Source organism: Stegostoma tigrinum, chromosome 24 (assembly GCF_030684315.1).
Source record: "Stegostoma tigrinum isolate sSteTig4 chromosome 24, sSteTig4.hap1, whole genome shotgun sequence".
Classification (NCBI taxonomy): Eukaryota; Metazoa; Chordata; class Chondrichthyes; order Orectolobiformes; family Stegostomatidae; genus Stegostoma; species Stegostoma tigrinum.
In genome coordinates, this window is record NC_081377.1 from 40,973,937 (window position 1) to 40,989,071 (window position 15,135).

The window sequence follows — 15,135 nt, forward strand, 5'->3', positions numbered from 1 at the left end:
CACCACTGTCTGCATGGAAGAGTTGCCCCTTAGGTCCCTTGTATATCTTTTCCCTCTCACCTTAAACCTGTGCCATCTAGTTTTTGGACTCCCCCCCCCCCCCCCCCCCCCCCCCCCCCCCCCCCCCCCCCCCCAGGGAAAAGATTTTCTCTATTTACCCTATCCATGCCCCTCATGATTTTATAAACCTCTATAAGGTTACCCCTCAGTCTCTGTTGTACCGGGGGAAATAGCCCTAGTCTATTCTGCCTTTTCCTATAGCTCAAACCTTCTAACCCCAGCAACATCCTCATAAATCTTTTTTGAGCCCTTACTAGTTCAACAACATCCTTCCTGTAGCAGTGAGACCAGAATTGCATGCACTGCTCCAAAACTGGTCTAACCAATGGCCTGTACAGCCGCAACATGACCTCCAACTCCTACACTCAAAGCACTGACCAGTAAAGGCAAGCATACCAAACACCACCTTCACGGGTAGACAGGATAGTAACTCCACTTTCAAATAGCTATGAATCTGCACTGCAAGGTCCCTTTGTTCAGCAACGTTCCCCAGAACCTTACCATTAAGTGTAATAGTCCTGCTCTGATTTACCTTTCCAAAATGCAGCACCTCACGTTTATCTAAGTTAAACTCCATCTGCCGCTTCTAGGCCCATTGACTCATCTGACCAAGGTTCTGTTGTACTCTGAGGTAACTACCTTCACTGTCCACTGCGCCTCCAATTTTAGTGCCATCTGCAAACTTACAAACCATATCTATGTTCACATCCAAATCATTTATATAAAATGACGAAAAGCAGTGGACCCAGCACCGATCCTTGTAGCACACTGCTGGTCACGGGCCTCCAGTCTGAAAAGCAACCCTCCTCCAACACCCTTTGTCTTCTACCTTTGAGCCAGTTCTTTATCCAAATAGCTAGTTCTCCCGTATTCCATGTGATCTAACCTTGCTAACCAGTATACCATGAGGAACTTTGCCAAACGCCTTGCTGAAGTCCGTATAGATCACATCCACTGCTCTGCCCTCCTCAATCATCTTTGTTGCTCCTTCAAAAAACTCAATCAAGTTAGTGTGACATGATTTCCCACTGTCCCTATTCAGTGCTTGTAAATCCTGTCCCTTAGGACTGTCTCCAACAGCTTGCTCACAGCTTGAGGTGGAAGGTCATTAGCTTATTGAATGGTGGAGAAGGCGTAAGATGATGAGGGATATTCTCCTGCTTCTAGAGAGCAAGTTATTTATTTCAAATCCAATTCTTTCATAAAACTTGTCTGATCAGAAATCTACCCAGCAATGACAAACTGCATGTATGTAGCAGCTTTAACATAATGAAATATCTCCAAGGTGTTTGAAAGGGCATGTTTATTTACATAAACCTTTTAAATGTGTAACAAGCTTGGAGAAATACTTTTTTTTTCTTTATATTTAACAGCATCAAAATTCAACTTAGTCCTGTCAGGAAGGTAGTTATAATACTGTTTTAAAGGGGCTGAATTTTCATGCGGAGCTGTCCTACAAAGTAAAGTCAGCTAGTTTTGTTTGAAATAACAAGGTGTGACGCTGGATGAACACAGCGGGCCAAGCAGCATCTTAGGAGCAGGAAAGCTGATGTTTCGGGCCCAGGCCTGCTGTGTTCATCCAGTTTTATATCTTGTTACCTCGGATTGTCCAGCATTTGCAGTTCCTATTATCTCTGATATAGTTTTGTTTAAAGTTAGTAATTTAAAATAGAATGAGGTGAGAATGGGCACGGATCTGGAATCTATTATGCATTCCTGCTAAAGCCGTTTTGCATTTTGTTTGACGAAGAACTGTGAAATTTGAACTTTAGCTTGCTGTACATAGTTGGGGTGCGTTCCACAAAATGTCGTGGGAGCAGGTTTGGATTAAGAGCTGTTCAGGCAGGCTATGAGCTGCATGTCTGTGCTTTGCCAGTCATTTGTCCTTCTGAGTTTATTGAAATGGACCTGGATTTAAATAAAAGCAAAATACTGTGAATGCTGGAAGTTTGCAACAAACGTCAAGAATGCTGGAGAGACTCAGCAGGTCTCGTGGCTTTGATGGGTAGAGAAACAGTTAATGTATTGAGTCCATTGTGACTCTTCTTCAGAACTCAATACTTTTAAGACTTGGTGATGATTAGGTGAGACTTGATCTGTAAACCTCGTGTTACAGATTCTAACAGTTTCAGCCTGAAACGTTGACTTTCCAGCTCTTTGGATGCTGTCTGACCTGCTGTGCTTTTCCAGCCTCTTACCTATATGTTATAAGTTTAGTTGTGCTGAGAATTAGTGTACAGTCCTCTCACCTTTCATTTTTAGATGAAATGACCTTTATATAAAAGTTAAGTCTGCTTATGCCATCAGACTACCAAATTACACCTCTGTTGTTGTTGCCTCTCTCTGCCCTTCTTTAAACTTCCCTGACCCTGAAAGTGTTGTCCATACTTTTAATACTTCTATACCCAACCACTCCAATAAAAAGAGAAACTGTTGGAGAAACTCAGCAGGTTTGGCAACATTTGTGGAGAGACAGAGAACAAATATTTCTTGTTCTATTGGACTAGAAACATTAATTGTTTTTCTCTGTCCCCAGGTGCTGCCAAACCTGAGTTTATCCAGAATTTTCTCTCTCTTTCAGATTTCCAGCATCTGCTGTATTATGTTTGTAATCCAACTATTTTAATGCTCTCTGGCAGCCTTGGAACTTTCACCCTGCAAAACCTTGACACTTTTGCTTGGATTCTAATCTGCACCAGGTCTGTCTAATCCATTCTGTGTTTGCTGATCAACACCCACATTTTAAAATATTAATTTAAACTTAAAATCTTTGTTCCGATCTCTTCAAAGCTTCACCCCTCCCTCTCCTTGTAACCTCCACATCCTATAGACAATGCATGCTTGTATGTCCATCAAGTCTTTGGCAGTTCCGAAGAAGTCATATTGTACTTGAAACTTAATTTTTTTTTGTCCACAGATGCAGACAGACCTCCTGAGTTTCTCCAGCACTTTGTTTTTGATGTATATCTAAAGCCATAAGCTGATCATACATGATAACGGTTTCCTTGTGTGCTGTTTGATTTGGACACGAGCAATATCTCAAGGCTAATAAGGGGGTTCTGCTATAATGCGATAGTTGTGTTCCAGCACAGGAACAGGCCCTTTGGCCCTCCAAGCCTGTGTCGATCCAGATCCTCTATCTAAAACTGTCACCTATTTTCCAAGGATCTGTTTCCCTCTGCTCCCTGCCCATTCATGCATCTGTCTAGATACATCTTAAATGACACCACCGTGCCCGCCTCTACCACCTCCGCTGGCAACCTGCTCCAGGCACCCACCACCGTCTGCATAAAGAACTTTCCACGCATATCTCCCTTAAACTTTTCCCCCCCTCACCTTGAAATCATGACCCTAGTAATAGAGTCCTCCACTCTGGGGGGCGGGGGGGGGAGCGGGGGAAGCTTCTTGCTCTCCACCCTGTCTATACCCCTCATGATTTTGTAGACCTCAATCTGGTCCCCCTCAATCTCTATCTTTCTAAAGTAAATAATCCTGATCTACTCAACCTCTCTACATAGTTAGTGCGCTCCATACCAGGCAACATCCTGGTGGACCCACTATGCATCCTCTCCAAAGCATCCACATTGTTTTGGTAATATGGCGACTAGAACTGTACACAGTATTCCAAATGTTGTCGAACCAAAGTCCTATATAACTAACATGACCCGCCAACTGTTGTACTCAAAACCCCTTCTGATGAATGAAAGCATGCTGTATGCCCCCTTGACCACCCTCTCAATCTGCATTGCCACCTTTAGGGTACAATGGTCCTGAACTTCCAGATGTCTCTGCATCAGTTTTCCCCAGGGCGTATAGTTTGTTCTTGAATTGGATATTCCAAAATGCATCACCTTGCATTTGCCTGGATTGAACTCCATCTGCCATTTCTCTGCCCAACTCACCAGTCTATCTATATTCTGCTGCATTCTCCAACAGTCCCTTCACTATCTGCTACTCCAACAATCTTTGTGTCATCTGCAAACTTGCTAATCAGACCATTTATACCTTTCAGATCATTTATGTATATCACAAGCAACAGTGGTCCCAACACGGATCCCTGTGGAACACCACTGGTCACAGTTTTCCATTTTAAGAAACTCCTTCCACTACAACTCCATCTCCTGTTGTCCAGCCAGTTCTTTATCCATCTAGCTAGTGCACCCTGGAACCTATGCAGCATCACTTTCTCCATCAGCCTGCCATGGGGACCCTTACCGAAGTCCATGTATATGACATCTGCAGTCCTTGCCTCACCTATCAACTTTGTCATTTCCTCAAAGAATTCTATCAAGTTGGTAAGACATTACCTTCCCTGCACAAAACTATGCTGCCTATCACTAATAAGCCCATTTTCCTTCAAATGTAAATAGATCCTATCCCTCAGTATCTTCTCCAGCAGCTTCCCCACCACTGATGTCAGGCTCTATAATTACCTGGATTATCTTTGCTACCCTTCTTGTGCAAGGGGACAACATTGGCAGTTCTCCAGTCCTCCGGGACCTCATGCGTGCTCAAGGATGCTGCAAAGATATCTGTTAAGGCCCCAGCTATTTCTTCTCTTGCTTCCCTCAGTAACCTGGGATAGATCCCATCCGGACCTGGGGAATTGTCCACCCTAATGTGTCACAGCCTATCCCATTGGATTATAGAAAGAACAGGGCCTATGGGGAAAAGCGGGGCTAGGGGCAGACCACCAAAATATATCTCACATAATTCTTTTTCACCACTCTTTTATAAGTATTGGCACAATACCTGTCACTTGTGTGTGAGCCTTGACACTGATAGTCAAATAAAATCTATTCACCAGCAACATTGTCTGCATCACAGCCTGGCCCATTGCTGATGTGACCTGACTTTCTATCAACACAGACTTCTGGGTAGAAATTCAGATAAGTGAAGTAGAGGAATCTGACTTTTCTTTCCTACATAACTCATAGACATTGAAGTTAACTGTAGGATTGTATTCAAAATAGTGCTGAAAAAGAGCAACTTGTATCACAGACAACTTTTGGTATAAATGATTTCCCATGAGCAAGTTCAAAAGTTCTTAACATCCTTAATATTTAACAAAATCTAGGCAAAAATACTACACAAAGGTGCTTGTTTTAACAATTTCATTATTTTAAACAATACTTTATTTGCATTTAATGTGTTCAGTATAAACTCTTCAAACTAAGACTTCACATTTTCCTAATAAGGTGGTTCTCTGCAATATTATATTTGAGGTTTATGACATATAATCTAATTACCTTCTTCAAATGAGCTCATTATGACTTACTCTGAACATTTACACTATCTGTAAGGATTGAATAAGAGAAATCTTCCTTTGAACAACCCCGTGATGGTGACGCGGTGGAATTGCGTTATAGACAACAGGAGTTCGCATTTTGGAAATAGTGTTCCTTACTCATCAGTTGTGTTATAGCCAATTCATGTTGCTGGGACAAGCGTTCTAGCAAAACCCCTGAATCGTAATATTTATGATATACCTCTAAAGTGCATGGCATCTTTAGCTAAGGATCATAGGTTCCAGCTTCTGTTATATAGAATATTTTAATCAAAAGTTTTTGTCTCCCACCTGTAGATGCTTTTGCAAATTGCTGATGATTTTATTGAAAGCGTAGTGAGTGCCGCATGTCAACTAGCACGTCACCGCAAGTCAAACACACTGGAAGTAAAGGATGTTCAGCTGCATCTTGGTATGTTTTGAATAAACATTTGTCATCTCGATATTTTATAAAACACCGTCCTGAAAGTAATCTCAAACACATAATTATGAATTGCAAATAGACAAAAATCTTCCATTTCTATCGTGCCTTTCATGACCTCACAACATCCCAAAGCACTTTTCAGAGCCAATTAAATACACTGTAACAGTGACTACAGTTACAGTGTCAATGATTCATGTAGCATGGAAACAGGTCCTTCGGCCCAACTGGTCCATGCTGACTGTGGTGTCCGCTCTGCTAGCTCTAACTGGCTGCATTTGGTCCGTATCCCTCAAACCCTTCTCATCCATGTAACTATACTCTGGTAGCCCATCATATACAAATAGTGTAGGAAACAATAACCACCTCATAAACCCACAAATACCATTGAGATATGACCCAATTAATCATCTGTTTTTATTTTGTAGTGATTGTGGAATAATTATTGGTGTCCTGGCCAATATTTATGTTATAGGTGCTTATTTAAGGCTAGTAACCACTCAGCAAGAGTCTGATTATAAGCTGTTGTGTTTTGCAACAGTAAAGCATTGCATCTGTGAATTTATCAAGTTACCTGATTATCTTTACCAGTTTATAAAGAAACCGTGAGTTGAGGCTTTCTCAAATTAACGAAAAGAGTTTTATGTCTGGCAGTGTGGCAGTTTCTCTCCCTAAAGGAAATGAGCCAGATGAGTTTTTCCAACAACGAGTAATGGATTCATGGTTGTCTTTACAACCTTAATTCCATATTTTTATTGAATTCAAATTCCACCATCTATCTTGGCAGGATTCAAACCCAGGTCACCTGAACATTACCTGGGTCTCTAGATTAACAATCCAGTGATATTGCCACTAGGCCATCCCCACCCATTAATAATAGTTACCTGGTATAGAAGGAAAACAAAGGGAAATGATTGATCAGCATTTTGTTGAGGTGTCAGACATTATCCTGGTCAAAAGAGGTAATGGTTTGTTACGTGGCATGATGCATTATGTTATCTGGATTTACTGCAATGATTGGCATTTAAACAAAGAAACCTACAGCACAGGAACAGGCCCTTCGGCCCTCCAAGCCTGCGCCAATCAAGATTCTCTGTCTAACCTGTCATCTATTTTCTAACGGTCTGTGTCCATTTGCTTCCTGCCCATCCATGTACCTGTCCAAATATATCTTAAAAGATGCTAACGTGTCTGCGTCTACCACCTCCGCTGGCAACACGTTACAGGTGCCCACCAACCTCTGTAAAGAACTTTCCACGCGTATCTCCCTGAAACGTTCCTCCTCTCACTTTGAACTTATGACCCCTAGTAATTGAGTCCCCCACTCTGGGGAAAAAGCTTTTTGCTATCCACCCTGTCTATACTTCTCATGATTTTGTAGACCACAATCAGGTCCCCCCTCAATCTCCGTCTTTCTAATGAAAATAATCCTAGTCTATTCAACCTCCCTTCATAGCTAGTACCCTCCATACCAGGCAACATCCTGGTGAACCTCCTCTGCACCCTCTCCAAAGCATCCACATCCTTTTGGTAATGTGGCGACCAGAACTGTACACAGTACTCCAAATGTGGCCGAACCAAAGTCCTATACAACTGCAACATGACCTGCCAACTCTTGTACTCAATACCCTGCCCAATGAAGGAAAGCATGCCATATGCCGCCTTGACCACCCTATTGACCAGCGTAGTCACCTTCAGGGAACAATGGACCTGAACACCCAAATCTCTCTGTTCATCAATTTTCCCTAGGACTTTTCCATTTCCATCCGGACCTGGGGACTTGTCCACCTTAATGTCTTTTAGGATACCTAACATTTCCTCCTTCCTTATGTCAACTTGACCTAGACTAAGCAAACATCTATCCCTAACCTCAACATCCATCATGTCCCTCTCCTCGGTGAATACCGATGCAAAGTACTCGTTAAGAATGTTTAAGATGCAATATAGCTGTCTTGTTTGCAGACTGTACGATTTTTGCTGCCTGAGCATCATTATTAACATAACTATAACATGAGCTATTTGGAGCTAGCGAAAACTATAATATAACATGAGTGAACTATATGGTAAATGGAAAAGCCCTGGGGAACATTGGTGCACAGAGATCTGGGTGTTCAGGTCCATTGTACCCTGAAGGTGGCTACACAGGTTGATATTGGTCAAGGAGGCATACCGTGTGTTTTCATTCAGCAGAAGGGGTATTGAGTACAAGAGTTGGCAGGTCATGTTACAGTTCTATAGGACTTTGGTTCGACCACATTTGGAATACTGCAGACAGTTCTGGTTGCCACATTAACAAAAGAATGTGAGATAATAAAGTGTGGAGCTGGATGAACACAGCAGGCCAAGCAGAATCTCGGGAACACAAAAGCTGACGTTTCGGGCCGAGACCCTTCATCAGAGGGGGGGATTGGGAGAGGGTTCTGGAATAAATAGGGAGAGGGGGGAGGCGGACCGAAGATGGAGAGAAAAGAAGGTAGGTGGGAAGGGGATAGGTCAGTCCAGGGAAGACTGACAAGTCAAGGAGGTGGGATGAGGTTAGTATGTAGGAAATGGAGGTGCGGCTTGAGGTGGGAGGAAGGGATGGGTGAGAGGAAGAACAGGTTAGGGAGGCAGAGACAGGCTGCGCTGGTTGTGTGATGCAGTGGGGGGAGGGGACGAGCTGGGCTGGTTTTGGGATGCGGTGGGCGAAGGGGAGATTTTGAAGCTGGTGAAGTCCACATTGATACCATTGGGCTGCAGGGCTCCCAAGTGGAATGAGTTGCTGTTCCTGCAACCTTCGGGTGGCATCATTGTGGCACTGCAGGAGGCCCATGATGGACATGTCATCTAGAGAATGGGAGGTGGAGTTGAAATGGTTTGCGACTGGGAGGTGCAGTTGTCTATTGCGAACCGACCGGAGGTGTTCTGCAAAGCGGTCCCCAAGCCTCCGCTTGGTTTCCCCAATATAGAGGAAGCCACACTGGATACAGTATACTACATTGGCAGATGTGCAGGTGAACCTCTGCTTAATATGGAAAGTCATCTTGGGGCCTGGGATGGTGGTGAGGGAGGTGGTGTGGGGGTAAGTGTAGCACTTCCTGCGGTTGCAGGGGAAGGTGCCGGGTGTGGTGGGGTTGGAGGGGAGTGTGGAGCAAACAAGGGAGTCACGGAGAGAGTGGTCTGTCCGGAAGGCAGACAAGGCTGGGGATGGAAAACTGTTTTGGGTGGTGGGGCAGATTGGAGGTGGCGGAAGCGTCGGAGAATGATGCATTGTATCCGGAGGTTGGTGGGGTGGTGTGTGAAAACGAGGGGATCCTCTTAGGGCGGTTGTGGCGGGGGCGGGGTGTGAGGGATGTGTTGTGGGAGACATGGTCAAGGGTGTTCTCGACCACTGCGAGGTGAAAGTTGCAGTCCTTGAAGAACTTGGACATCTGGGATGTGCGGGAGTGGAATGCCTCATCGTGGGGGCTGACGCGGAGGAATTGGGAATATGGGATGGAATTTTTGCAGGAGGATGGGTGGGAGGAGGTGTATTCTAGGTAGCTCAGGGAGTCGGTGGGCTTGAAATGGACATCAGTTTCTAGCTGGTTACCTGAGATGGAGACTGAGAGGTCCAGGAAGGTGAGGGATGTGTTGGAGATGGCCCAGGTGAACTTGAGGTTGGGGTGGATGGTGTTGAAGTGGATGAACTGTTCGAGCTCCTCTGGGGAGCAAGAGGCGGTGCCGATACAGTCATCAATGTAACGGAGGAAGAGGTCGGGTGTGGGCCCTGTTTAGGTGCGGAAGAGGGACTGTTCCACTTAACCTACAAAGAGGCAGGCATAGCTTGGGCCCGTGCGTGTACCCATGGCCACCCCCTCTGTCTGTAGGAAGTGGGAGGAATCGAAAGAGAACTTGTTGAGGGTGAGGACGAGTTCAGCTAGGCGGATGAGGGTGTCAGTTGAGGGGGACTGTTCGGGCCTGTGGGACAGGAAGAAGCGGAGGGCCTTGAGGCCATCTGCATGAGGAATACAGGTGTATAGGGACTGGACGTCCATGGTGAAAATGAGATGTTGGGGGCAAGGGAATTGGAAGTTCTGGAGGAGGTGGAGGTGGAGGGTGTGGGTGGTGTCACGGACATAGGTAGGGAGTTCCTGGACCAAAGGGGAGAAAATGGAGTCCATATAGGTGGAGATGAGTTCGGTGGGGCAGGAACAGCCTGAGATAATGGGTCGACCAGGGCAGGCAGGTTTGTGGATTTTGGGAAGGAGATAGAAATGGGCCATGCAGGGTTGGGGAATGATAAGGTTGGAGGCTGTGGGTGGGAGGTCCCCTGAGGTGCTGAGGCCATGGATGGTATTGGAGATTATGGTTTGGTGCTCGGGGGTGGGGTCATGATCAAGGGGGCAGTAGGAGGTGGTGTCGGAGAGTTGGCATTTGGCCTCGGTGATGTAGAGGTCAGTGTGCCATACTACCACTGCGCCTCCCTTGTCTGCAGGTTTGATGGTGATGTTGGGGTTGGAGTGGAGGGCTGCCTGTTCGGCGGGTGAGAGGGGTGGAGAGGTTGAGGCGGTTAATGTCTCGACAGCAGTTGGAGATGAAGAGGTTGAGGGAGTGTAGGAGGCCTGGGGGTGGTGTCCAGGAGGAGGACTTGTGTTGGAGGCGGGTGAAGGGGTCAGTGGAGGGAGGGTTAGGCTCCCGGTTAAAGAAGTAAGCGTGGAGGCGAAGGCGGCGGAAAAACTGCTCGGTGTCCAAACGTGACTGGTATTCGTTGATGTGTGGTTGTCGGGGGACAAAGGTGAGCCCCTTGCTAAGAACGTGGATGCTTTAGAGAGGGTGCGGAAGAGGTTCACCAGGATGTTGCCTGGTATGGAGGGTGATAGCTGGAAAGAGAGGTTGAGTAGATCAGGATTATTTACATTAAAAGATGGAGGATGAGGGCGGAATTGTTTGTGGTCTACAAAATCATGAGAGGTATGGACAGGGTGGATAGCAAGAAGCTTTTCCCCCCAGATTGGGGCACTCAATTACTAGGGGTCACGATTTCGAGGTGAGGGAGAAAAGTTTAAGGGAGATATGCATGGAAAGTTCTTTATGCAGACGGTGGTGGGTGCCCGGAACGTGTTGCCAGCGGAGGTGGTAGAGTTGGGCACGATGGCGTCATTTAAGATGTATCTAGACAGTTGCGTGAATGGGCAGGGAACAGAGGGATACAGATCCTTGGAAAATAGGCAAGAGGTTTAGGTAGAGGATCTGGATCGGCGCAGGCTTGGAGGGCCAAAGGAACAGTTCCTGTGCTGTAATTTTCTTTGTTCTTTTATAATGTTTAAGCATTAGTAAGCAGAATCACTGTCAAAAATTTATTCATTTAACATGATTCAATTTACATGGAGAAGAGTCAGTATTCAAAAATCGTGAAACATTATTTAAAAGTGGCCAAATGTTATTCTGACACTGTCTCTTATATTGGTCTGAGATAGTAATCTCTCCAGGTTATTGGCTGATGAAGCTCCTGCTATTTTCAGGGGTCATTATTGGAACTTTGAGTTTTTAGTCAGAATTTACAGCGATTTATCTTTTTGTGCAGGTTTTGCTTATTATAAAGTTTTATTGAGAATGCATATTTGAGTTATGAGAAATGGAAAATCATTTTGTAATTAGGCTGCAAAGCATTTATCATTTTGATTGCTTGGAATTGCGAAGGAGACCATGGTCTATTTGTTGCTGACAAAGACACAAGTGGCTTGGGAAAGCAGTGCCATGCAAAGATTTATTTCTTTATTGGTGCAAAATACAGACAAAAAACCTCCTAATAAATCTATTCTGCCTTTGCTTAGCAACAGCATCTGGACTGAGTAATGGGTGTTGCACACATTGAAGCTGTGGGCAGTCTCTAGAGAAGTTTACAAAGATGCAATGCTGTCTCTCTAGGAGTGAAGAGCACGTGGGTGAAAGCAGAACACCCTTTTTCTCATTTGAATTTGAAATCTGGTCTGAAGTTTTTCTGCAGATCACAGATTTATAGGAATGTGCAGTCATCAACAAGAAACGGAAGAATGGGTAGGATACTGTTTGGAGAGTCGGTTTAGACTCGATGGCCCGAATGGCCTGCTTCCACACTACAGGGATTCTGAGTCTAAAGTTCCTCCTCCTCCTCCTCCTAGTTAACAGTTATAAAGAGAAACAAATTAATTCTGGTAATTGAATAAGACATTGACACTTCTGGTATGGCTCATGGAGTAGTAGGTCTTGACTTCCAGTGCACTGCTTCTGCCAGAGTCATAAGAGAATCTTATTCTCAGAAACACTAAATAATTGGTAAGGAAATGTACCTAATTTTCTTTTGCACAGAGCGCCAGTGGAACATGTGGATACCTGGTTTTGGTTCAGATGAAATTAGGCCATATAAGAAGGCCTGCACAACAGAAGCTCATAAACAGGTTGGAAATATGGTGGCTTCAAAATATATTTTAATGCAATGTGAAACTATTACTGTTCTGCAATAACCATTGTTAGCCGATAACATAGTGGCACTAGGGCTATTTATTAACCAGGTAGGCACACTAATTTGCTTTCATGTTTTGAGAAATTAGGGTTTTTTTAGGAATATTTCTTCACTTGGGTGGTCAAACTGTGGGCTACTCTACCTGTGGAGGCCATGGACCCCAGGTAATTGAGTAAGGTAATGAAAGAGATTGAATATCTTTTCAAAGGCATCAAGGGGACTGGAGAGAAAACAGGAATTTGGCATTGAGATGAATTCCACAATCGTTCCAGGTTCTGCAGCCCTTGCACATCAAGTCATGAATCGTGGTGGACAATTAAACAATAAACAGAGTTCGTATTAAAGCCTTGTGCTCTACAGCTAGATTCTCTATAGGTTCCAGTCATACCTAACAGAAAGGAAGGTGGTTGCTGGAAGTCAGTCATCCCGGTCTCGGACATCATTGCAGGAGTACCTCAGATTAGTGTCCTCAACCCAAGCATTTTCACCTGTCTGTCCTTCTTTCCATCCTTACTTCTGCTGTTGTGATTGGACAGTTATCAACAAACTTGTTCACCATTCCCAACAGCTCTGTTACTGACGCAGTCTTTGGTTGAAATGTAGCCAGGCCTGGACAACATCCAGGCTCAGGCTGATAAGTGGCAAGTGACATTCATGCTACAGAACTACCATGCAGTGACCATCTCCACCAATGCCCCTTAACATTCAATGGCACTGCCATTGTTGCACTTCTCCTCCCTTACCCTGGCCCCACATCATCCTTGTAATGATCTAATGTGTACGGAGAGATAAACAAGGCTGGACTTGAAGTTGTACTCTTTTTGGTAGAGCAGCTGCTAGTCTTTTAGGGGTAGGTGGGGATTACAGCATTAATAAATTTCATTAAATGATTGGTTTATACAACAGTAATTTTGTTGGACTACTGTTTTTGCCCATCCTCTGTTTGATAATTTTACACTTAATATTTTGTGATGTTTCTAAAGTACATGAGTTGAATATTATGCCTATCATTTCACTGTAAAGTACCTCAATGCTTATTGCCTGAATCATCTTGCTTGACTAATTCATTCTCTTTCTATGCTTTCTCTAATATCATCAATTTTAGATTGCATGCCCAGGTCAAATTCTTTGTTCTGGACTCATTTTCAAATAAGAATTACAAATGAAATCCTGAAATGACCATGTGGCTTCTTTCTTGCAGAGAATGGCACTGATACGTAAAACAACCAAAAAGTAAAGCATAGCTGGACAGACCATTTCTACGGCAAAGTTATGAATGTTTCAAAACATTCTCGGACTTATCCTCCATTTCTGTTGAGGAACCTGTGATGGGTGACGGTGTGTTCGGTTTTTTGCGAAAATGAACTGAGATAGCTTTGTATTGGTACCAACATACTGTACCAAAAATGTTCAGTACTTGATCCCTCCTGAAAACACAATACAAGGACTTGTACAAAGTGGATGGTGTGTGTTTGAAGCAGTGATGTTTCTTTGATTAATGGTAGCGTGTTAAATTGGGACTTTCATTTGGTGGAATGTTAAGTAGTTGGTTTTCGTATCTTTGTATAGAGGTAATAATGACCATTTTTGCCAATAAAAGTATTACTCAACTTGAATGTGAATGTGCTTAATTGTAATCTACACCTTTTGAGCCAGCTTCACTATTTTATAATTAGATTTATCTACTGTATTTAAAAGGGAATGGAGTACAAAAATAGAGATACTTCACTCAAACTGCACAAGGCACCACATTATTCAAAACATTTCAGTTATGATCTTTTTTGGTCTCTTCTATCAATAGAAAGGTACATTGACATTAGAGACAAACCAGAGAAGGTTCAGTAGACTGATTTGGATGTGGAGAGACCGTCCTTGTGAGGAGAGGTTGAGTAGATTGGGCCTGTACTCATTGAAGAACAAGGGACAAACTTACTGAAACATAAAGACTCTTAGAAGATTTGACAGGGCAGCTGTGGAGAGGTTATTTCCCCTTATGGAAGAGTCTAGGATCAGAGGACATAATCTCAAAATATGACGTTGCAACCTTAAAATGGAGATCGAGGAATTTCTTCCCTCAGAGTAGTGAATCTGTGGAATTTCTATTACAGAAGGCTGTTGAGTCTGGGCTGTTAAGCGTATCCAGGGCTAACACATTTCTAATCAATAAGGGAATCAAGATGATGGGGGGGAAAGACAGGAAAATGGAGTTGAGGATTATCAGATTAGTCGTGATCTCACTGGCATGGATGACCCAATGGGCTGAATAGCGTACTCCTATGTTTTATGGTTTTGAAGTGTACTTCTGCCATTTTAATGTAGATTTTAAAATATTAGTCTAATGACTAAAAATATGTCAAATGAGGCCATATGGTTACAACTTAGAAACAAGAGGCAGATGGTCCTAAATAGCCAGCAGGTATTAGAGGAGCTGATGTGTCGAGAGAGTGTAGATACCAATAGGAATAACAGTAGTGTTGTTTGGAGATTTTAATTTCTCCTGTGTTGACTGGGCTGCCTAGAGTGTAAAAAGTCCCAGACGGGGTGGAATTTGTTAAATGTGTCTGAGAAAGTTTCCTAAATCAATATGTAGAGGACCATACTTGGGAGGGTGCAACACTGGACCTCCTTGAGAAATTAGGTCAGACAAGTGACTGAAGTGTCAGTCGGAGAGCACTTCGGGGCCAGTGACCATAACACTCTTTTTAGTTTTAACACAGGAGTGTAAAAGGATACAGAGATAATGGGAACTGCAGATGCTGGAGAATCCAAGACAACAAAATGTGAGGCTGGATGAACACAGCAGGCCAAGCAGCATCTCAGGAGCGCAAAAGCTGACATTTCGGGCCTCTCTGATGAAGGGTCTAGTTTTGTGCTCCTGAGATGCTGCTTGGCCTGCTGTGTTCA

At 43.9% G+C, this 15,135-nt stretch overlaps 1 protein-coding gene across 3 annotated transcripts in view; it reads left to right on the forward strand.

Moving 5' to 3' along the window:
- Positions 1-13,847, forward strand: part of taf12 (TAF12 RNA polymerase II, TATA box binding protein (TBP)-associated factor) — a 37,811-nt gene extending 23,964 nt beyond the window's left edge. For all 3 annotated transcript variants that reach the window (XM_048558394.2, XM_048558392.2, XM_048558393.2), the window contains 3 exons: positions 5,645-5,759; positions 12,078-12,166; positions 13,433-13,847. In XM_048558394.2, the coding sequence (XP_048414351.1) occupies positions 5,645-5,759; positions 12,078-12,166; positions 13,433-13,468 (240 nt within the window). In that variant the 3' untranslated portion in view covers positions 13,469-13,847. The remainder of the gene's footprint in view (positions 1-5,644; positions 5,760-12,077; positions 12,167-13,432) is intronic.
- The last annotated feature ends 1,288 nt before the right edge of the window (positions 13,848-15,135 follow it).